At 39.8% G+C, this 25739-nt stretch overlaps 2 protein-coding genes across 2 annotated transcripts in view; both read left to right on the top strand.

The window, feature by feature from the left end:
* The window catches only part of LOC133662586 (protein phosphatase 1H-like), a 26162-nt gene extending 12809 nt beyond the window's left edge, over positions 1-13353 (top strand). The window contains exon 4 of the mRNA XM_062066701.1: positions 13320-13353. Coding sequence (XP_061922685.1) covers positions 13320-13353 — 34 coding nt within the window. The remainder of the gene's footprint in view (positions 1-13319) is intronic.
* A 40-nt stretch (positions 13354-13393) lies between these two features.
* Positions 13394-25739, top strand: part of LOC133662585 (plexin-A4-like) — a 230196-nt gene continuing 217850 nt past the window's right edge. Inside the window, exon 1 of the mRNA XM_062066700.1 lies at positions 13394-14641. Coding sequence (XP_061922684.1) covers positions 13394-14641 — 1248 coding nt within the window. The remainder of the gene's footprint in view (positions 14642-25739) is intronic.

Genomic DNA, 25739 nt, shown 5'->3' with positions numbered 1-25739 from the left:
GTCTGGACTTGGATCATGACTTCCCTCAGGCTGTGTGTATTTGTGTGTGTGTGTGTGACTGTTTGTATATGTGTGGGTTTGCGTGTCTCAACGTCCTCCCGTGTTGGCCTCGTTCAAAGCGGACATTAGGACCAGCATGCAACAGCAGGACAGGCAAAGCAGTGATTGATGGATCCAAAATGATCAATTGTCAATGAGATTGCTGTCATTATTCACATTGGATGTCCAAAGTGGAAATTTTAGATCTACCATTTTTTTTTAAACACTTGTCTAATTGTTTCCAACAGAAGATCTAAGTAGCAATAGTTGTGTGGATTTACGATTATATGGTTTTATATGTTTATTATAAACTATTAAACACAGCTCTAAATATTAAACACCACTGCAAAACTATCATAATGTTGATTAAACCCAAATACCTTCATGGGATTTTCTTAGGGTCTAAAACGCCTAAAAACGTAAAAGTGAAGCTGTTATTGAACCGTTGGAGTAGAATTGTGCCTTTGGGCTCTTTTGAAAGCTAAGAAGCAATTTTTTCTCCCAAGCAGTTGGAATGTTTCTCAGTGCTACTGACACCGAGTAGGGCTGGGTGAAATGGCGAAAAAAAATCCAAACTTGATTAATATCACAATTTTTTCTATTCATTTTAAAGCGCCAGTCAAAAGCAACTGTCTTAAAAACTAAATACATTGAAGATGAGTTACAGTTTTTTTTTATTACATTCTGTATGAATAGCAAATTAATAAAGGTAAACACAAAAAAACATGTAAAATGTTTATTCAACAGTAAAACAACAATAACATAGTGGGAAAAAACCCTATATTTTTGCAGTGATACAAGACCCAAAATAAACACATTTACCAGTCGGCGGATAATGAAGATGTATTCAAATGTATACATTATGATTTGAAATGATGATGTTACATGGATAGATGGAACCTTGCAATAAAAATTCAATTTTCAGTCCAAACCTGTCCAAGAACAGACATACAGTTCAAGGTGGACAAAATGTAAGGTAGGAAAAATGGTAAACATGGCGGTAAGACGAGAAAAAAAGTAAATCTCAAACTAAACTTCTCGGGGGGTTTAGTTAGAGACCAGGGAAAAAAACTCAAGCAAAGCAATTTTACATATTATGACAGACAACTGGAGACTTGCAACCAAGGGTTAGGGGGCGGGCATCTGACTCGAAGCTGCCAGCCACTAGGGGCGCTGCTCCGTTGTCCATCATACCACGTGGGGTGAAGCGTGGAAGTCGTGGCATGTAAGGAGTGGGGTACATGTGTGTCTGCCGTGTATTTTCCGTGGATGCGTGTGTGTGTGTGCGCCTGCAGCGTGGCTTTGTTCCGCAACTTCGGTGCTCTTGCAAACAACACAACACAGCCAGTCAGTCCAGCAAAAGTCAACAAACAACAGATGCACCATATGCTAACATAAGCTGTTAGCATCATTACTGCTTGCAAATGTGCAACATCTTCAATAACAATACAAATAGTTTTCAAGTCTACGTGTGCTGCCAGAAGTGCCAAGCTGTGCAAAATACACTCGCATTTTCACACTTTCCATACAATCAGTAAAATAATAGGTGTTGCTTTTCAAATGATTAAACACATTAGTTGTGTTGTACATAACTTGTACATCGACCTGATTTGCTCCACATCACTCTGGTGGCACAAACCATCGCCACACAACAGATGTCGAGTTGTCTTTTTTCTCTCAACATCCAATAGCTTCATCTTCGAAGGATAACTCCAAGTCATGGCAGACATTTATTTCACTGCCTTCAGCCATGCGTTTATATCTTGAGTTCACTCATTCTGTTCACGTCTGCATTTTTAGCAAACTCCATGGCTTCCTGACACATATTGAAAACACTTTTGACATTATGGTGCCTAAAATAACGACCCAAGAAAAAGCGCTGCCTGTCTTCCTCAGCTACTTACGCTAGATCATGGTCAAATTGTTATTGAATTTGCTCCATTTAGTTGATTATGCAAAAAATAAAAATAAAATGTGTACATGTATATATATTATATAAATATATATATTATATATATACAGTACGTTAGGTCAGGAAAAAACACAGAGGCTATTTCATCCCTACAAGCCTGTTTCACAGGTTTCCCTGCTCGCCGGGGACTGATCAGGGACTGAAGAGCAGGGAAACCTGCGAAACAGGCTTGTAGGGATGAAATAGCCTTTGTGTTTTTTCCTGACCGAACGTATATTCTGCTCTACCCCGATATTGAGCACTGTATAACGGATAAACCACAGAAACCTTGACTATATATATATATATATATATATATATATATATATATATATATATATATATATATATATATATATATATATATATATATATATATATATATATATATATATATATATATATATATATATACTGTATATATGTATATATATATATATATATATATATATATATATATATATATATATATATATACATATATATATATATATATATATATATATATATATATATATATATATATACATATATATATATATATATATATATATATACTGTATATATGTATATATATATATATATGTATATATATATATATATATATATATATATATATATATATATATACATATATATGTATATATATATATATATATATATATATATATATATATATATATATATATATATATATATATATATATATATATATATATATATATATATATATATATATATATATATACAGTATACGTTAGGTCAGAAAAAACACAGAGGCTATATCATCCCTACAAGCCTGTTTCGCAGGTTTATATATATATATAGGTTCCCCCTATATATATATATATATATATATATATATATATATATATATATATATATATATATATATATATATATATATATATATATATATATGTGTATATATATATATGTGTGTATATATATATATGTGTGTATATATATATATATATATATATATATATATATATATATATATATATATATATATATATATATATATATATATATGTATATATATATATATATATATATATATATATATATATATATATATATATATATATATATATATATATATATATATATATATATATATATATATATATATATATATATATATATATATATATATATATACACAAAGTTTGTATATCAAAGATTCCTTAAACTGTGGTAGTGGTATGCGGGCTCCATCTAGTGGTATGCCAACGAATCACTTAGTTAAATATTTACACACAGTGTTACTGTTCAAACTGTGTGTAATGTTACAGTGGCCAAAAATATAAAAAAATGCATGTGTTAAATAAAACCTCTGCCTTGTTTTTATTGAATATTTAGGCCTACTTTGCTACTGTATTTTAATGCAAGTGTTCTCTGAGGTGGTACCTGGTGAAAAAAGTTTGAGAACCACTACATACAACAACATAAAACAATGTGACAGTTTAAAAATGATCAAATAACCCCCCCCCCCCCCCCCCCATTACTTTCTACTACACACAATTGTTTAGGGGAAAATGTCACAATAAAGTAACAATAAATGCAGCAAAAATCTAAATATCATAAATATGCTGACCCTCCTGTCCGGCAGGGAGAGAGAGAAATTGAGAGAAGTGTGCTACTTTTACAGACCAAATAAGAGCAGAGGCATGAATAAATCGAGTAGTTTGCTTGACGTATAACATTGAGAAACTGAACAAAAGTATCGACCCGATACCGATACTGACGTTGGTATCGATGCTATCGATATTTGGATCGATACGCCCATACACTAACACATCCATGCTAACCACATTTACCATCAATAATATGAATTCTGATGTGGAGTATGCACATCATTGAGCACTGTGTCAGGATTGGAACCAAAGAAAGATTTGGAGGAGGAAAAAACTAAGATTCCTAGTGAACGAGGAGAGCTGGAAGGGATGAGTGGATAGATGGAGGAACAGAGGGAAGACGTGTCGGGACTTATGATGATTCTGCAGCTGATGGAAGCTGATTTGTCTGCACGGCCCCTCGCATCCCTTCGTCTCGCCCGCGAGCGAGCAGCATCGGGGAATTGGACGAGAAGACGGAAAATGAGCGCCAACGGCGGGCATGAATGCGACGCGGCTTTTTAAACATTTAAGAGGGCTTCTTGGCCGCGTTGGTTTTAATTACGGCAAACTTATCTGTGTCTTGTTGACTCGCTGCTCGGGAACTTGGAGGAATAGAGGAGGATCTTGTTGGCGAGGATTCACATCAGAGGGAATTATTCAAGACTGGCTCTTATCCCTGCGTTTATTAACAGTACGTTCCTAAAAATATGACATGGTGGGTTTTTAGCATAAGTCTACGTTATCATTAGCAGCCTTTGTTTGCCGGCGTTGCCAGCGAAACATTTCGCAGATGTGGCTGAAATCCGTGGGTATTTCGTCGTTGGATGCCTCTCTGCCTGCGCCCCTTTATTAAAACGATATCCCTGTTGGATTAGACCCTTCTCAACCTCCATCCGCAGTGTTGACAGTAATCCACGCTTCTAATGCACGTCTTGATGTAAAAAAAAAAAAACAAGGACGTCCTTCTTCCATCCTTCCTGAGAGGACTGCCATCTGTTAGCCGTGTTAGCTTATATCAATCTTCATTTTGTGTTCCTTTCTTAGCCAATGATATCTTTTACATTTTCCAATATCAATGCACAAGGCATAACATTGACTACCCACTGGACAGAGTCACACTAAGCTAAAGTTAGCTTCCAACAACAAATTGTTTAAGACCAAACAAAAGAAAATGAGGGACTGACATTAGTACTTGAGTCTCCGCGGGCCAAGGCTTCAGCTGCTCGAAGTGAACAAAAGTTGTTTTTCAATGAAATCTTGATCAATCGATTTAGAACCTTACGAATCAAAATCCAGTAAATTTCAGAAAATGGTCATCAAATCAAATCAATCAAATCAAGCTTTATTTATAAAGCGCTTTTCATACATACAAGAAACACACACACACACACACACACACACACACACACACACACACACACACACACACACACACACACACACACACACACACACACACACACACACACACACACACACACACACACACACACACACACACACACACACAGACACACACACACACACGCACACACACACACACACACACACACACGCACACATACAACTATATGGACCAATGAATGCACGGCTGAGTACAGAGGAGACATGTGAGTAAACACTATCACAGAAGCCATCTGCACCAGGAGGTCATCAGACCATGGCCATCAGGATGCTGACACAAAAGCGCCCCCACAAGCAGGGCCGATAACCCCTGAGGCAGATGGCTCCCTCTGAGGCACATTGGAAAACGAAAATAGTAAAACTTGTAAAATAGTAAGAACCATGTGTAGAGATAAAGAATAAAATACAAGTAAGACATATATAGATTAATAGAAAAAATATATATATATTTTTTTATATATACAGTAAATAAATAAATGAATATAACTAAATAAAATCTTGCATTACAAACTGGATACAAAGTAAAATACAAATGACTTCAATAAAATAATTAGTATCAGGTAAAAGCCAAATCATGACACTTATAATAATAATTAAAATGTTGTTGATGTGCAGGTTGGAGTTTGTCATCCTTAAAGTTAATTAAAGTACCACTGATAGTCACACACACACTAGGTGTGGTGAAATTACCCTCTGCGTTTGACCTTTCCCCTTGTTCCACCCCCTGGGAGGTGAGGGGAGCAGTGAGCATCAGCGGTGGCCACGCTCGGGAATCATTTAGTGATTTAACGCCCAATTCCAGCCCTTGATGCTGAGTGCCAAGCAGGGAGGTAATGGGTCCCATTTTTATAGTCTTTGGTATGACTCGGCCGGGGTTTGAACTCACGACTTACCGATCTCAGGGTGGACACTCTAACCGCGAGGCCACTGAGCAGGTTTATTTAACAGTTTATTTGCATCGTGTTGAGCTAGAAACACACTCTTTGACGCTCGCGGTGATAAGAGTGGAGGCCAAAGCATTTTCTTCATGAATATGAAGGATTATGTGTAATTATCCTTCTTACTCCTTCACACTCTCTTAATCCTAATAGAATGTTCTTATGTCTGTGTGTTTAATTTACCAAAGACTTGTCGCTTGATTATGAAAAGAAAAATATGAATTTGTCAAAATATTGCTTGTCCACTTGTAATGTACTCTCTCTCTCATGAGGTGCTCGTTAAGTTGTCACTTGATGCTCTGGAAAATAAGCTGCGACTGTCCAATTTGGATCGTGAAGGTCTTATATTATACTATTCAGGTGTCACGATCTTGTATTGGAAGTACGGTGTCCAATTCTAGCATTGATGCTGGAATTTAGACAGATTTAAAAGTGCTTTTAAAGGCTAATGAGCTGTGTTTGTTCCCACCTGTATCCTACAAGTAATTGTGTACTTTATCCACATTTACACTTATACTAATATCTTGGTTTTTGTAATCTGTTCCAAAAAGACTGAATTGTGTGAAAACTGTAGATTTTTTCCCATAAGAAGTCAAGTAAATCCTATTAGTAATTTGCAAGCCACGAATCATTTTCCAATTATAAAATCACGTCAATACACATGTCGGATTATCAAATAGTCACAGTCCAGACAGGAACGGATCACTTGGGGAAAACCCTGTGATACATACGCTACACCGACTGTACATTTGGCACTGTACACAGTTCTTGATTCAGTTTGTTGCGTGTGGGGTTTAATGACAACACCAAAACTACATTGTCAGATTTTCCCACTTTGGAACCCCCGAACGCCATTGCCTTGTGAATGAAAGGCCAAAACAATACAATATTTTACCATTAAAAACGTTAGTGTGGGGACTAGGGTTGTACGGTATACCGGTATTAGTATAGTACCGCGATACTAATGAATCGTATTCGCTACTATACCGCCTCTAAAAAGTACCGGTCGCCCACCACCCCACCCCGCCCAGCCGTCGTCATCACGTCATAACATTGTTGGTTTTACAAGCAGGCGAGCATGTTCGGCAGCGCACAATCATGGAGTACTTGCAAGCAGACAGTGTGTAGACAGAAAAGGGAGAATTTGACGCATTTTGGCTTAAAAACTAACGACAAAGATGAAGTTATAACACTGAAACGCCCTCAGGAAGAGGTGCTTTAAGACATGGCTAGCTAGCTAGCGGCTAAAGTCCATCCGCAGTCTGCAGTGTTGTAGCTACTTCTAAATCACTGATTCTTGTATCCATGGCGATAAATAAAGTAAGTTTCTTACAAGTATCATCCCTGCAGGACAAGGAATAGCTAAACATGTTTCACTACACACCGTAGCTCACCGGCGTCACAATGTAAACAAACGCCATGGGTGGATTTACACCTAACATCCACTGTAATGATACCAAGTACAGGAGTGTATCTAGTCGATACTACTATGTACTACCATCGATATTTTTTAGCATCACAAAATCTTTTTTCGTTTTTTTTTTTTTTAATATACATTATGTTTATAAACTCAGGAAATATGTCCCTGGACACACGAGGACTTTGAATATGATCAATGTATGATCCTGTAACGACTTGGTCTTGGATTGATAGCATAATTTGTGGTATCATCCAAAACTAATGTAAAGTATCAAACAATGGAATAATAAGTGATTATTACATTTTAACAGAAGTGTAGATAGAACATGTTGAAACGGGAGATAAGAAGATATCAACAGTAAATTAACAAGTAGATTAATAATCAATTTTTACAGCTTTTCCTTTATAATGTTGACAAAATAATAGAATGGAAAATGACACAATATGTTACTGCATACTTCAGCAGACTAATTAGGTGCCTTTGTTTGCTTACTTACTAATAAAAGACAAGTTGTCTTGTATGTTCACTATTTTATTTAAGAACAAAATTGTTAAAATTAAGCCATTAATGCCATATTTTGTGGTACCCTTTATTTAGAAAAGTATCAAAGTATCGAAATACATTTTGGTACCGGTACCAAAATATTGGTATCGGGACAACACCAGTGGGGACCAAACATGTTTAGGCGAGAGCTGTCTTTGACTAAGAATTTTCATAGACGGATCTGATTTGTTAGATTTTGTCCATAGGCGATGATCAGTCCAACCTATGGCATTGATTTTAGAAATAAACAGATTGTGATGCTTTGTAGTACTGTATACTGACTGGTCACCAGGTGTCAGTAACGTGGTGATTCTTACAAAGTTGATAAAAGGAACTTTTAAAGGAATACAGTCTTTTATTGAGGTGAGAAAAAACAGAAAACCTCATTTGTGACTTTTCCCACCTCAATAAAAGGCTAAACCACTTTGATAAACTCATAAATAAGTGAAGATTGGATAGTTCAGTGAAGACATCAAACTTGACTAAATAGATGAAGTGCAAGTTGTAACAACGTTTCTGTGTGTGAACCTGCTGAAGCATCATTACTCGCCCCAAAGCTACACCACTACACCAAACGGTCAGCTGTTTTAGACACGTTACACCAGTAAGCACCGCTCTGAGGAAGATTGAAGTGACAAATTAAATTTAAAGCTCTCTGAAAACTATTTGTCTGCAAACAACAATCTTTAATTAATATTTAAAAATGACAGCCTCAGCGTTAGTCAACCGGCCTCTGTCTCACTGTGACAGGAGGGGTTTTCGATATTCCAACTTGAATGTGAGGTTGATAGTCTAGTTTCCTTCAAATCGAATCATCACATTTTTGACTATTAAAAAAAAACAGTCCTAGTTTGGTGGTTCGATTCGGCGGAATGATCCGAAGGCAAACAGACTAGTTTGTTAGACCAGTGTTTCTTAACCATTGTTGGGCCGTGACCGCCCCCCAGAAGGAAGCCAAAAAATATCTGTTTCTCAGCTGCGGTACTCAGTTGTAGTACACTTTTCCACCACTTCCGGTAGTAATTAAAGTTAAAGTTAAAGTACCAATGATTGTCACACACACACTAGGTGTGGTGAAATTTGTCCTCTGCATTTCACCCATCCCCTGATCACCCCCTGGGAGGTGAGGGGAGCAGTGGGCAGCAGCGGTGCCGCGCCCAGGAATAATTTTTGGTGATTTAACCCCCAATTCCAACCCTTGATGCTGAGTGCCAAGCAGGGAGGTAATGGGTCCCATTTTTATAGTCTTTGGTATGACTCGGCCGGGGTTTGAACTGACAACCTACCGATCTCATGATGATAACAAACAAACAGAAGAAGTCTGGAGCTAAAGTCATACAGAAGTTTCTATGTGCAAAAATTATGACTAAAGTGGTGAAACTGTATTTTCAATTGTACTTTAATTTAATTGACAGTTTAGTTGGGCAACATTTATTATTATTAATTTAGTTTATTTTAGCGTTTACGTTTTTTAAGCGCAAAAAACATGACTAAAATGATCAGGCTGTTTTTAAATTTTAAATAAAATTGTATTGTCAGTTTAGTTAAGAAACACACTTATTATTAATTTAGTTCATTTATACTGACACTACACCATTGTATGGAAAGTAATGTTTCATTAGTTATTTGAGTCCCTTCTGATGCAGTATATTTGGTTCATACCTATTTTTCTAATCAGCCTGACCTAAGCCTTGATAATAATCTTTGGGATTAACACATGCTTTTATATCATTTGACAAGGTTGCGAGTCGGTTAGATATAATTATTGAATACGACTAAAATCAAGAGTGAGATTACTAATTCAGTGGTAAAATGTAAGGTGGGCCCTGAGCCCTTCTGTAGTAAAAAGGTTAAGAACCCCTGTGTTGGACTCAATGTTTGGCCGTACGTTAAATCAGATGGCAAACAAAAACAGGGGAAACTTTTGTTGAACGTTGTAATTGGAAAGCAAATCCTACAAAAGCCGAGACAGCAATGAACAGGTAGAACATCATCAAAAACTGTCCTTTAATGCGATAAATGTAAACATTTAATCTGTTTGATTGTTGGAAGGATAGAGTTGTGTAGATACATTCTTGGAATTCTTTATGATCCGGGGTCAAGGTGCGACAGCAACGGCGCTCACGTCGTCTCTCAGCTCAATCTCTTCTCACCTTCTCCTCCTTTGTCCTGTTTTTTTCTTTTCCTAGAAGCTGCTGAATGTCTTTGAGATACCGCAGGAGCTCGCTTTGTTACGACCGTGTCCCCCCCCGGGAACAGCGGGAGCACCGGTGCTGTTCTTTGCTCCCGATCGTTATTATGCGGCGCTTCTTTTATTCTTAAGGAACACGACGCCCCGTGTCACCGCTTCTAAAGCGTGACGCCAACATTTACCCTACTTCTTATTGCATTTGGCAGCCACCTATGCTTCCTGACATCCAAGGTACACTGTAAGCCTGTAGGTTTTATGGCAAATTAGCTGCCATTTTTTGTACACTAGTATCTAATAGGGTTGTACGGTATACCAGTATTAGGTATTAGAATAGTACCGCAATACTAATGAATCATATTCAGTACTATACCGCCTCTGAAAAGTACCGGTCCACCCCCCCCCCCCGCACCCCCATCGTCGTCACGTCGTGTCATTGCTGGTTTACTAGCAGACGAGCATGTGGAAAACGCTGTGATACATACGCTACACCGACTGTACATTTGGCCCTGTACACAGTTCTTGATTTAGTCATTTGCGTGTGGGGTTTAATGACAACAACAAAACTACATTGTCAGATTTTCCCACTTTGGAACCCCCGAACGCCATTGCCTTGTGAATGAAAGGCCAAAACAATACAATACTTTACCGTTAAAAACGTTAGTGTGGGGACTAGGGTTGTACGGTATACCGGTATTAGTATAGCACCGCGATACTAATGAATCATATTCGCTACTATACCGCCTCTAAAAAGTACCGGTCGCCCACCACCCCACCCCGCCCCGCCGTCGTCATCGCGTCATGGCATTGTTGGTTTTACGAGCCGACGAGCACGTTCGGCAGCGCACAATCACGGAGTACTTACAAGCAGACACAGTGTGCGGACAGAAAAGGGAGAACGGACACATTTTGGCTTAAAAACTAACAATAAAGGTGAAGTCATAACACTAAAACGCCCTCAGAAAGAGGTGCTTTATGACGAACGTCCATTTGAAGTTGGCAGTGTTTTAGCTACTTCTAAATCACTAATCCTCGTCTCCATGGCGATAAATAAAGTACGTTTCTTACAGGTATCATCCCTGCAGGACGAGGAATAGCTAAACATGTTTCACTACACACCGTAACTCACTGGCGTCAAAATGTAAACAAACACCATTGGTTGGATCTACACCTGACATCCACTGTAATGATACCAAGTACAGAAGCGTATCTATTTGATACTACTATGATTACATCAATATTTTTTGGCATCACACCGTCTTCTTTCATTTAAAAAAAAATGTATATTATGTTTATAAACTCAGGAAATATGTCTAATATACGATCCTGTAACTATTTGGTATCAGATTGATACCTAAATTTGAGGTATCATCCAAAACTAATGTAAAGTATCAAACAACAGAAGAATTGGTGATTATTAGATTTTAACAGAAGTGTAGATAGAACGTGTTAAAAGAGAAAGTAAGCAGATATTAACAGTAAATGAACAAGTGGATTAATAATTCATTTTCTACCACTTGTCCTTATTAATGTTGACAAAATAATAGAATGGAAAATGACACAATATGTTACTGCATATGTCAGCAGACTAATTAGGAGCCTTTATTTGTTTACTTACTAATAAAAGACAAGTTATCTTGTATGTTCACTATTTTATTTAAGGACAAACTTGCAATAATAAACATATGTTTAATGTACTGTAAGATTTTTTGTTAAAATAAAGCCAATGATGCAATTTTTTGTGGTGCTCTTTATATAGAAAAATGTTGAAAAGTACCAAAATAATTTTGGTACCGGTACCAAAATATTGGTATCGGGACAACACTAATATCTACCGACTTTTGGATTTAAATGAAGTTAAAAGTAATCTAGCATGGCTGATCTCCACATGCAGAATGTCATTGTTTGCGTCACGTCAATGACCTCGTGACGAATCAGTGAGCTCATTTCTGCTAGCGCCAGCGTTTTCTTCCTAATTGTTGTAAGTCGTGCGTGCTTTATGTGCCGGGGCTGCTGTTTCAAAGAGAAAGTGACGCAGTCAGCAGGTGATGCGCCCCATTGGGAGACCAGAGAGAAACTGCCAAAGGTTGCAAATTGCCGCTCTTGAGGGTAGAATGAATTCCAGAAGGTGGCGCTCTGAGATGCATGCAGCTTTGCTGATGAAAAAACAGAAAACCTCATTTGTGACTTTTCCCACCTCAATAAAAGGCTAAACCACTTTGATAAACTCATAAATAAGTAAAGATTGGATAGTTTAGTGAAGACATCAAACTTGACTAAATAGATGAAGTGCAAGTTGTAACAACGTTTCTGTGTGTGAACCTGCTGAAGCATCATTACTCGCCCCAAAGCTACACCACTACACCAAACGGTCAGCTGTTTTAGACACGTTACACCAGTAAGCACCGCTCTGAGGAAGATTGAAGTGACAAATTAAATTTAAAGCAGATAAGATGTTTCTCTTACTCTCTGAAAACTATTTGTCTGCAAACAACAATCTTTAATTAATATTTAAAAATGACAGCCTCAGCGTTAGTCAACCGGCCTCTGTCTCACTGTGACAGGAGGGGTTTTCGATATTCCAACTTGAATGTGAGGTTGATAGTCTAGTTTCCTTCAAATCGAATCATCAAATTTTTGACTATTAAAAAAAAAACAGTCCTAGTTTGGTGGTTCGATTCGGCGGAATGATCCGAAGGCAAACAGACTAGTTTGTTAGACCAGTGTTTCTTAACCATTGTTGGGCCGTGACCGCCCCCCAGAAGGAAGCCAAAAAATATCTGTTTCTCAGCTGCGGTACTCAGTTGTAGTACACTTTTCCACCACTTGCGGTAGTAATTAAAGTTAAAGTTAAAGTACCAATGATTGTCACACACACACACTAGGTGTGGTGAAATTTGTCCTCTGCATTTCACCCATCCCCTGATCACCCCCTGGGAGGTGAGGGGAGCAGTGGGCAGCAGCGGTGCCGCGCCCGGGAATAATTTTTGGTGATTTAACCCCCAATTCCAACCCTTGATGCTGAGTGCCAAGCAGGGAGGTAATGGGTCCCATTTTTATAGTCTTTGGTATGACTCGGCCGGGGTTTGAACTGACAACCTACCGATCTCATGATGATAACAAACAAACAGAAGAAGTCTGGAGCTGTATGAGTCCCTATTGTTCTCCTTGATCCAAACATTGATTCTGTTGCTAAAATGTTCCTTTCTTCCAGATGCATGATGCCCCCCATCTCTGAAGAGGCTTGATCTCGTGGACCGTGCCTCCTTCCCGCTCTTCGCCGCAGCCATGACGTCCCACGCCGTGAGGACACGGACCTGCTTTTTCCTATGCTGCTTCTTCTCCACCTTGGCGCCGCTTGTGACGCCAAAGACGGCGGCACGAGCGTCGCAGGCCCACGGCTCGGCCTCCCAGGTCATCACGGCGTCCATCGAGGAGGAAGGGTACGCCTCGTTCCGCGCCGAGAACCCCGAGTGGACGTTTAACCATTTGACGGTGGACTATCGCAACGGCAACGTTTACCTTGGAGTCGTGAATCGCATCTATAAACTGTCGCCAGGTTTGGAGGTGCAGGTGTCGCACCAAACCGGGCCGGACGAAGACAACCGCAAGTGCTACCCGCCCCGCATCGTCCAGCCGTGCAGCGAGCCCCTCACGCTCACCAACAACGTCAACAAGATGCTGCTGATGGACTACCGGGAAAACCGTCTGCTGGCGTGCGGGAGCCTCTACCAGGGCATCTGCAAACTGCTGCGCCTGGACGACCTCTTCAAGCTCGGGGAGCCCTTCCACAAGAAGGAACACTACCTCTCCGGCGTCAACGAGAGCGGCTCTGTGTTTGGCGTCATCGTCTCCTACGGCAACGCCTCCCCGGACATGTTGTTCGTAGCCACGGCGGTGGACGGCAAGCCAGAGTACTTCCCCACCATCTCCAGCCGCAAGCTGGCCAGGAACTCTGAGGAGGATGGAATGTTCGCCTACGTCTTTCACGATGAGTTTGTGGCCTCCATGATTAAGATCCCCTCAGACACCTTCACCGTCATACCAGACTTTGACATCTATTACATTTACGGCTTCGCCAGTGGAAACTTTGTCTACTTCCTGACGCTGCAGCCCGAAATGGGGGGCGGCCCCACCACCGGCTCCTCCTCGGCCGGTAAAGAGCAGGTGTACACCTCCAAGATAGTCCGCCTCTGCAAAGCAGACACCGCCTTCCACTCCTACGTGGAGGTGCCCATCGGATGCGTGAGCGGCAATGTGGATTACCGACTGCTGGAGGCGGCCTACCTGTCCAAAGCCGGCGCCAACTTGGCGCGCTCGCTGGACGTGGCGCCGGACGACGACGTGCTGTTCGCCGTGTTCTCCAAGGGACAGAAGAGGCGGCCGCGGCAGGAATTCCAAGACTCGGCGTTGTGCGTCTTCTCCCTGCGGGAGATCAACGAAAAAATCAAAGACAGGCTGCAGTCGTGCTACAGGGGCGAGGGCACCTTGGACCTGGCTTGGCTCAAGGTCAAAGATATTCACTGCAGCAGTGCGGTGAGTGCAAACCTTTTTCTTTTAAATGTGCACAATATCCACTTTTCATATATCCTCCTGAGAACAAACGTCCTCTGCAGTGGACGTTGTTTTGCACAATATGGCAGTTTTTTTCCACAAAATGTCTAATCTGACAAAAGAAAGGTAACACTTTAGTATGAAGAACATGTTCTAAGTAACAAAGACTTAAGTTAGAGTTATTTGGACAGTAGGGCAGGGGTCGGCAACCCAAAATGTTGAAAGAGCCATATTGGACCAAAAATACAAAAACAAATCTGTCTGGAGCCGCAAAAAATTAAAAGCCATATTACATGTGTCATGAGATATAAATTGAATTAAGAGGACTTAAAGGAAACTAAATGAGCTCAAATATAGCTACAAATGAGGCATAATGATGCAATATGTACATATCGCTAGCCTAAATAGCATGTTAGCATCGATTAGCTTGCAGTCATGCAGTGACCAAATATGTCTGATTAGCACTCCACACAAGTCAATAACATCAACAAAACTCACCTTTGTGCACTCATGCACAACGTTAAAAGTGTGGTGGACAAAATGAGACAGAAAAAGAAGTGGCATAAAACACGTCCTAGAAAGTCGGAGGAAGTTATACTTGTAAACAAACTACGGTGAGTTCAAGGACCGCCAAAATTAGTAGGACAAAACGGCGCTCGCCAAACACTCAAATCAGTGAAGCATGTTTAATACAAACAGTGTGATTTATAACAATTAGGGAGGTTTGTGTCATGTTTGTCCTCCTATGGAAACCATATTAAAACAAAAACTTTTTTTTTCCCCTCATCTTTTTCCATTTTTCATACATTTTTCAAAAAGCTCCAGAGAGCCACTAGGGCGGCGCTAAAGAGCCGCATGCGGCTCTAGAGCCGCGGGTTGCCGACCCCTGCACTAGGGGAACATACTCTAAGTACCCTAACCCTAACCTTACTGAGGGAAGACTCTTAGTTAATGGCTTACTGGTTGTTTAAAAAGACCATGCAGAATAAGTCATCAATAAGTACTTAATAATGACTCATTAAGAGCCAATATGTTACTAATTTGCATGTTAATAAGCAACTAATTAATGGTGAATATGTTCCCCATACTAAATAAAGTGTTACCAAAAAAAAGATATCAACTGTAACTCTGCACTTGTCCAATATTATAGACGCCAACATAAAAGAAACACATGTGTAGCTGACTGACGGATAATGGGCAGAACTTTGTTTTAAGATGTGCAGAGAAGCCTGTGCTAAGGATGGCGGGTACATGGCCTAAAATCTATATTTCCTGATATTCAGTACGATAGTACTTTGGGATACAAGTTTAATTGTTCCTGTTACACAGCTGGTTCCTCTAAACACTCAGCATCGCTCATTGAAATTAATTCCAGTCTATTTAATCGGTGCTTTGCCACCCCACAATATTGCAATTTTAACATGTGACATGCCTTTTAAAAAGGAATAACACTCTTTTAGTTAAAAAAAATATATGGTATGAAAAACAATACAATAGAAAGTAGTACAAACAAGTACAGTAGTTTCATGAAATAATGTAATAATAACTTACAGCATTTATTTACCTTGGAGAGTGGACATTTATGGTATCTCATTCCAGCTGCTAACACACCATCAGCAGCTTCTCCATATTTTAATGGATAAATGTTTAGATATTATTTTAACATCCTTGGCTGGCGTTATCGACTCGTTCTGCCTCACTGTGGTGCTGACTAGCAGTGCTACACTCCAACTGCTTCACCAAGTTAGCTAGCTACATGCTCTGTCATTATTTTATTCATGGTAAGACAATTAAGAACACATTTTCATTTGTAATGCTGACTTAGCAAAGAGGCAAAATGTACATGTTAGAAATGTTGAAGTGTGATGATAATCTCTAATCGTCTCTCAAAAATGAGCGCAGTAGTTCAGGTTACAAGAAACACTTAATGCAGTGATAACAAATTTAATAAAATTACAAGTTGATTCAATATTATTGGAAAAAAAAAAGAAAGCCTCAAAACGTGTAAATTCAGTCATTTTAGGCCAACAATGACAAAGAAAAGCCTGCAAAATACTGGAGTGACTGGTTTGAGTAAAAAGGAGCTATTTAATTTTTCAAATGTAATATACTGTACTTTTGTGACCTTCATTGTGTACTATCTCAAGACTGGACCCTTTCCCGGCGTAAATCTGCAAGTCCGTCACTGACACGAGGCTGCTTGAGGGCAGGATAAATCATACCCGTCATCGCACCGTCAGCAGGGGGGGAGGAAGTGTGTGTGTGTGTGTGTGTGTGTGTTTGTTTGTGTGTGCGTGCGTGTGTTGGTGTGTGTTCATGTGTGTGTGTGTGTGTGTGTGTGTGTGTGAGAGAGGGCGCACGCTGGGGTTAGCGCCATGGAATGATGCCATTTCAGCACGCGCCACCGTATCATCGCTGCCACTGCATGAATTAGACCCTGTAGAAGAAGAAGTGGAGGCGGTGGACTCTGCAGGAGATAAATCACACACACACACACACACACACACACACACACACACACACACACACACACACACACACACACACACACACACACACACACACACACACACACACACACACACACACACACACACACGCACACACACACACGCACGCACGCACGCACGCACGCACGCACGCACGCACGTGACCCTAAGAAGAGAAAGTAAGAATAACTAGTGTTCTATATAAAGAGGCTTCCTGATATTTTAATTTCATATTGGATCAACTAATATACTAAACAGAGATTAGATGTTCTGTCATGATCCGTGGTCCAGATAAGGTTTAGTTTAGTTATGTTCTGTTAGTTTTGGACTTCTTTAGTTCCGTCTGCGCTTCCTTGTTTGCTTTTGTCACCATGGCGACTCATTGTGTTCACCTGTCTCTGATTAGTGCTCGCCCGCTCACCTGCTTCCCGAACACTAATCAGAGGCGTTATTTAAGCCTGTCTTTGCTAGTCAGTCGGCCTGGCTTCATTGTTTATGTCACACCGTTTCCAAGTAAGGTTCCTTGTTCCATGCCATAGCTTCTGTTAATTCTTAGCTTCACGTGTTTGTAGGAACGCCTGCCTTTTTTTTTGTTTGGACATCTGGGGCCGTTCTTATCAAGCTTCCTAGAGTGCCATTTTACACTTAAGTCCTGAGAATTTGCGAAATTTAGTCCTACTCTCAAACTTAAGAATAAAAGGTTTTTATCAATGTTCTTAAGTCTAAGAATCACTCCTACTCTCCACGATATTTAAGAGACCTTCAGAGGTGTCTTAAGTGGTTAGGAGTTGCCAGCAGGGGATGGCACTGAGGCGAGAGAGACGTGCACGAACGTTCAGGGAACGGAACAATGTTTTTGTTTTTTTGATGACGAGCAGCTGATCAAACGGTATCGTTTAGACAGAGCGGATATTATTTTTGTCACAGATTTAATACTTTTCGATTCCTTGTTGATTTCTGCATGTGTCTGCAGTGGGCTAGTATATATAGAGCCACCCACACCAGTTTCAAATTAGTTGCCTAATTAATGAATTGGAAAGAAAATATTATGACAGTAGCGTATGTGTGTGGCCGTGAGGTGAGTGACGTCAGTGAGTGTGTGGGCGATAGAAGAGAGGGAGCGGTAGCGTGAGTGCGGGCGGGGACTAGTTTGTTTTGTATTATTTTGTAGTTTATTGTCAAAATATACACTCCCATTGTCCACTTAAATATTTCCAAGATATTTCTTTATTCTTAGACAACGGATTCCATTCCGTGATTGGTCATTTCTATGGACACAGAAATTACGTCACCTAAAATTCCGTTTACGGCACATAGTAATGTCGTAATTCAGCTCTGAGTGTGACACTTAAGATTCAGTCCTACACTTCGCTGAAAGTGTGAGTAAGACGCTTGATAACTAACTTTTAAGTGCAGCTTTCAGCGAAGAATTTATTTACTCTTAAGTCAACTCTTAGCAGACTTCTTAGGAGTAATTCTAAGAAGCTTGATAAGTACGGCCCCTGGAATCTGTCCTTAAGGGGGGACTCTGTCATGACCGGGTCGCAGCTTGCTGCGCGGTTGTTCTCCCAAGATGCAAAAAGGACGGCTCCGGACGAAAGCGTAAAGGTAGGGTTTGATTTATTAGACATAAATCACCCAACTAGCAAAACACAGGCACAGAACAAAAAAAGGCAGGTGTGCCTACAAACACGTGAAGCTAAGATCATGACATGTTCAGAACAAGCAGAGCACCCAATTATGTTGAATCACGTTTATTTCTGGTCATAACAAATCAATGTATGATTGTTTGTATATTCTGTTATTAGCTGTCAAAGTACAGTAATAAAGATCAACACTTTGACATCGGGGGCCCTCAACTATCATCGATGATAAAAATACATGTGGGGCCAATGAGGACTATCATGGGACGATTGAACATATTTCATATAATTTGTTTTTGGGTCATTTCTTTTGTCAGTTACACATTTCTCAAATAAATAATTTAAGAAATCTATTTAAAAAAAAAGATCTATATATATTTCCATAACAAATTTAAGTGTAAATAATTACATTAAAAATAAATAGACACAATAAAATTCAGTGAATATAAAAAATGTATTTAACACGTGTATATATAAATACTTATATTAAATATTTAAATATAATACGTACATATAACATGTATTAGAGAACAAAATATGGATTGCATTTTTTTTAAATCTATAAATATTCTATAAACTATTTTAGTATAGTAAAATAGTGCATCTATTAAAAGAAAAAAATATTAATTACAAAATGAAAAAAATAAAAAAATACAGAAATTAAAAATAGATACATTGAAATTCCATATAAAGAACAATTTTTAAAATGTATTAAATGCAAACATACATACATACTTATATTAAATATTTTAATATAAATAAAGACATAAATAAATAGAAAAATGTATTAAAAATAAAAATATATTATTGAAATAAAACAAATTATATAAATATTATTTAAAAAATGTTTCTTATAAATAAATGATACATTTATTAAAAAGGAAATGAAATACAAAATCAAGAAACATTTAAATGAAATGAATATATATATATATATATATATATATATATATATATATATATATATATATATATATATATATATATATATATATATATATATATATATATATATATATATATATATATATATATATAATTAATAATTATTTACAACTAAATAAATAAAAAAGATTTAATTTAAAAAATGGCCTTGTTATGCGAAACACAAATGTCAACTAGAGAGGACGCTGCCTCTTAAAGGGGTCTTATTATGATTTAAAACACTTCCTTGTGATGTGAAGTGAATTACATTTATATAGCGTTTTTTCTCAAGTGACTCAAAGCGCTTTACATTGTGAAACCCAATATCTAAGTTACATTTAAACCAGTGTGGGTGGCACTGGGAGCAGGTGGGTAAAGTGTCTTGCCCAAGGACACAACGGCAGTGACTAGGATGGCGGAAGCGGGGATCGAACCTGCAACCCTCAAGTTGCTGGCACGGCCGCTCTACCAACCGAGCTATACCGTTGTGGTCTATATAACATGTAATGGTGGTATTTTAGTCAAAATGTTGCATACATTTTTTTTTTTTTTTTTGGACCGTTGCACCGTTTTGTCCATCCATGCATCCCATCCATTTTCTTCCGCTTTTCCGAGGTCGGGTCGCGGGGGTAGCAGCCTTAGCAGAGAAGCCGAGACTTCCCTCTCCCCAGCTACTTCGTCCAGCTCCTCCCGGGGGACCCGAGGCGTTCCCAGGCCAACTGGGAGACATAGTCTTCCCAACGTGTCCTGGGTCTTCCCCGTAGCCTCCTACCGGTCGGACGTGCCCTAAACACCTCCCCAGGGAAGCGTCCGCGTGGCATCCTGACCAGATGCCCGAACCACCTCATCTGGCTCCTCTCGATGTGGAGGAGCAGCGGCTTTACTTTGAGCTCCTCAGGGATGACAGAGCTTCTCACCCTATCTCTAAGGGAGAGCCCCGCCACCCGGCGGAGGAAACTCATTTCGGCCGCTTGTACCCGTGATCTTGTCCTTTCGGTCATAACCCACAGCTCATGACCATAGGTGAGGATGGGAACGTAGATCGACCGGTAAATTGAGAGCTTTGCCTTTAGGCTCAGCTCCTTCTTCACCACAACGGATCGATACAGCGTCCGCATTACTGAAGACGCCGCACCGATCCGCCTGTTGATCCCCCGATCCACTCTTCCCTCACTTGTGAACAAGACTCCGAGGTACTTGAACCCCTCCACTTGGGGCAACATCTCTTCCCCAACCTGGAGATGGCACTACACCCTTTTCCGGGCGAGAACCATGGACTTGGAGGTCCTGATTCTCATCTCAGTCGCTTCACACTCGGCTGCGAACCGATCCAGTGATTGTTGAAGATCCTGGCCAGATGAAGCCATCAGGACCACATCATCGGCAAAAAGCAGAGACCTAATCCTGCAGCCACCAAACCTCAACGCCCTGACTGCGCCTAGAAATTCTGTCCATAAATGTTATGAACAGAATCAGTGACAAAGGGCAGCAGCAGTCCAATACCCCATACTCTCTGAGCACTCACCACAGGACTTCCTGGGGGGCACGGTCAAATGCCTTCTCCAAGTCCACAAAGCCCATGTAGACTGGTTGGGCAAACTTTCATGCACCCTCTAGGACCCTGCCGAGAGTATTGAGCTTGTCCACATTTCCACGACCAGGACGAAAACCACACTGTTCCTCCTGTATCCGAGGTCCGACTATCCGCCGTAACCTCCTCTCCAGTACACCTGAATAGATCTTACCGGGAAGGCTAAGGAGTGTGATCCCACGATAGTTGGAACACACCCTCCAGTTCCCCTTCTTAACGAGAGGAACCACCACCCCGGTCTGCAAAATCAGAGGTACTGCCCGATGTTGCAGAGTCTTGTCAACCAAGACAGCCTACCAGCATCCAGAGCCTTAAGGAACTCCGGGTGGATCTCATCCACTTTTTAACTCCCTCGGCAACCTCAGCCCCAGAAATAGGAGAACCCACCACAGATTCCCCAGACACTGCTTCCACCGTTTTATGAGCGGTCTTATTTACGTGCCTCCACTTTGACTGCGTTTTCTACCAGTCAGCCATGTGGTAGTTTTTACCATTTCCATATCAAGTCTACTGACAGATATACAGCGAGTTTGAACTATAAACTACTTTTATATTAGAAATGGCAACAATGGAGAATGCATGTACATGTACCATGTCGGACTACAATGGCGGACTCACGCAAAGCTCTTCAAGTAAATCTTTTCCATTTATGGCGGCACACTTGGGGAAAACGTCACAAATTGGGCATATTCCAAATGTCTTGTTTGGGAGAAGTAAGAAGGAAGGCAAGATTATTTTATAAATATCTTTCTTGAAATTAAGAAAAATTTCACATTTTTGGGGACTTATGCCGATCTCAAACACACAAAAACAGGTACTAATAGGTAAGACAAGTCAGTTTTGCATAATAGGTTCCCCTTTCAGAGGACATGAGAGATGTGCTGTTTTTGCCAATCTGTTAGAAATGTTCCAGTAAACAAGAATCTACAGTATGGATGCTGACGCTGCAATCAGCGTCATGCTTCTTGGAATGCAAATAGACTCGTAAACACCCTCGGCCCAAACATTAGGAGCGTCCCAATCTGCATGGAAATGTTTTTCAAGTACTCGTGCCAATCACATCTTTAAAGTAACGCCAGTGATTCCTCCAGTTTATCATCCCGGGCCTCGCTTCAATAAATCCTCCTCTGGCCATCTGACGGCACTTTTGATTAATCCGCTGCCTCCGATTAGACGCCGGCAGATTGCGGCGGCCATTGCGTCTGACTGTCCTCAGTGTTTACCTTGATTAAATCCACCCAGCGGGAGTGTGGACGCCACAAATCACGAGTCCTGAAATTAAACGATGCTACGTTTGTACTTTAAATATTAACATTAACGATTACATGCGCTGATATGGGGGAGTGATAACAGTTCATAGCTGACATTATTTTGTCAGTCAGACTGTGCTAGTTAAGTTTTCACGTAAACTTACATCAGCGTTGCATGATATTATATCTCAGGATCATAGATGATGATATCTCAGCAGGAACGATGTCATCCCCTGAAAAAAAAAAAAAAATCCAGATTGTTTGAGAGGATTCCAGTGATTGGATAATGTTCCCAGCGTGAAGTAATAATCCTCTATCAGATTAACAATGAAGCCATTCTTTCGCTCGTGATTATTGCATTTTTTAAAACCATACATCAGATATAACGATAGTAAGCAGTTGGGCTGACTTTGTGACGAGAATAAGTCAGTTGATCCTGGCTTTGCGTCACATGATCAGTGGCGGTCGCTTGCTTCCTGTCTCCGCCAGCGACCACCACGCTTGGCCGGGCCGCGTAATGCACGCTGGACAGTATAAGTCGGCCCATAGATCATGGCCGGCTGCCGTGTGACCTATAAACGCATTGCCTGCACTTTACACCTTCGCTCGGTCAGCAGAAAAAAAAAAAGGTGGGGAAAAAAAAAACAAGAAAAGCGTGAGGACGCAATAAATTGGTTCATTTGCTCATGAAAAAAAAACTTCTCGTCCTCTCGCTGTGCGATTTGACTTTCACACCCGCTTAACTTTGCACGCCGGTCCCTCAACAGGCCGTCGCCGTCCGCTCATCCCCGCCGCTAATGATCATTAATTACACGTCATTAACCGACATGCCACGGCCTATTCTCTCACATTCGTCATGTGGCTCACGGCTCTACGTTCTGGACTCGCTCCCGTTAATTCGATTGTTCTAGTCTTTGAGTCCTGATCCCTGCCAGCACGCCATTTATCCCACACTTGATTAAGTTCAAGTTAAAGTGCCACACACACTAGATTTGGTGAAATTACCCTCTGCATTTGACCTATGCCCTTGTTCCACCCCCTGGGGGGTGAGGGGAGCAGTGAGCAGCGGCGGTGGCTGCGCTCGGGAATCATTTTGGTGATTTAACCCCCAATTCCAACCCTTGATGCTGAGGCAATGGGTCCCATTTTTATAGTCTTTGGTATGACTCGGCCGGGGTTTGAACTCACGACCTATCGATCTCAGGGCGGACACTCTAGCCACAAGGCCACTGAGCAGGAAATGGGATTCTTTGTGCCAATTTTAGGTACATGTAAGCTAACGTGGGTATACTCACTTTTTGTTGTTAGACTTAAAGCTCATATTTTAACAAATGTTATATGTTTAAATTTAAAAATCCTGAATTTTTAAATCTTGGTGCCAACCGTTGGGTTGCTGACTTTTTTTTTATTTTGTTACATCTAAAGCTCGCATTTTAGCAAATTTTCTATGCAAGTATGCTAACTGTTTTTTTTTGTTACAGCTAAAGCTTGCATTTTAGCACATTTTATACATTTAAACCTAAAAATCATGGATTTTAAATCTTGGTGCCAACATGGTTGCTAAGTTTTTTTTATTTACAGCTAAAGCTCGCATTTTAGCAAATTTTATACGCAAGTACGCCAACGGGTTTTTTTTGTTACAGCTAAAGCTGGCATTTTAGCAAATGTTATACATTTAAACCTCAAAATCCTGGATTTTAAATCTTGGTGCCAACTGTTGGGTTGCTAACGTTTTTGTTTTTTTTGTTACAGCTAAAGCTCATATTTTAGCACATTTTGTACGCAAGTATGCTCGGGCCACAGTATGCCACATGTGCTAGCTTTTATGAAACATGTTGCAGGCATCAAATTCCAAATGAGCTAATATTTTTTTAAATTTAACAACTTTTTCCAGTTCGAACGTTAAGTATCTTGTCTTTGCAGTCCATTCAATAGAATATAGGTTGAAAAGGATTTGCAAATTATTGTATTCTGTTTTTATTTACGATTTACACAACGTGCCAACTTCACTGGTTTTGGGGTTTGTAAGATGTTACTTTCTCTGTATGTTTAAATGGATGTCCTGATCTTGCTGGCTGCAAAACAAGTTTACCCTCGGGCACTAATAAAGTAACCTAACCTAACCTAACCTAACCTAAGTATAGTGGAATACAAGGTTGGCCTTAATCAGTGTGTGGTAAATAACTCAGTCTGGGCCGCGTCCACAGGAAGTGAAAGGCTAGTTCATTCATTAGCTTGACAATCCTGTTCCATCCATCCACATATCCGGCTTCTTGCTCGCCGGGCTGCTAATTAAATCACCATACATGATAGCACTTGCTAAAGGTCAGCATTCATCACAATATCATTACGCAGTGATTAGTCTGCTGTCTGGCCTCAGCATCCAAACATTGACGTGAGCTTTTATTCTTAGATCTTTTTTTTTTCTAAATATCAGACGTCCCTATGCGGACCTTTGTAGTACCCCCCCCCCCCCCCCCCCCACTCGCTGCCCTTTTAGCATTCTGGAACATTCATGTTGGAGCACTGAATCCAGGCACTGAACCAGTGCACTACTCTAAAGTATGTTTGGGATACAGCTAAGGAATTTTTAATTCACCAACATTCTGCTGAAATGTCTTTTGATTAACAGAGTAATCGGATAAATAAAACATATTTCTATTTCGTCAGAGGAATTATAAATACACAAGAAAAAAATAACTCTTCTATTTACGATACAAATAAAGTGTGTTTTTTTGTTTGTGCCTTGATAAATAGCATAACATGCACACATTGTAACACATTGAACATGAATCATATTCACTTGCATCATTACACTAAAGCAATGGTTTTTTTAAATCCTTTCTCTTGATTTTAATTGTATTCAATAATGATATCTAACCTATTTACAGTTTATAACCTTGTCAAATGATATGAAACAATGTTAATCACAAATATTATCATCAGGGCTTAGGTCTGGCTGATTATAAAAATAATAATATACTGCATAAGAAGGGACTCATAAATAACTGACGAAAAACTAATGTATGTATGTATGTAGTACTAAAATAAACTATATTAATAATGATTTTTGTCCCAATCAAACTGTCATTTAAATTAAAGTACAATTAAAAATACAACTTCACCACTATAGTCATCATTTTTGCGCTTAGAAACTTCTCTATGACTTTAGCTACATACTTC

This window comes from Entelurus aequoreus, linkage group LG12 (genome assembly GCF_033978785.1).
Source record: "Entelurus aequoreus isolate RoL-2023_Sb linkage group LG12, RoL_Eaeq_v1.1, whole genome shotgun sequence".
Taxonomy (NCBI): domain Eukaryota; kingdom Metazoa; phylum Chordata; class Actinopteri; order Syngnathiformes; family Syngnathidae; genus Entelurus; species Entelurus aequoreus.
Note: the sequence above shows the minus strand (reverse complement) of the source record. Positions and strands in the feature narration are given on the sequence as shown.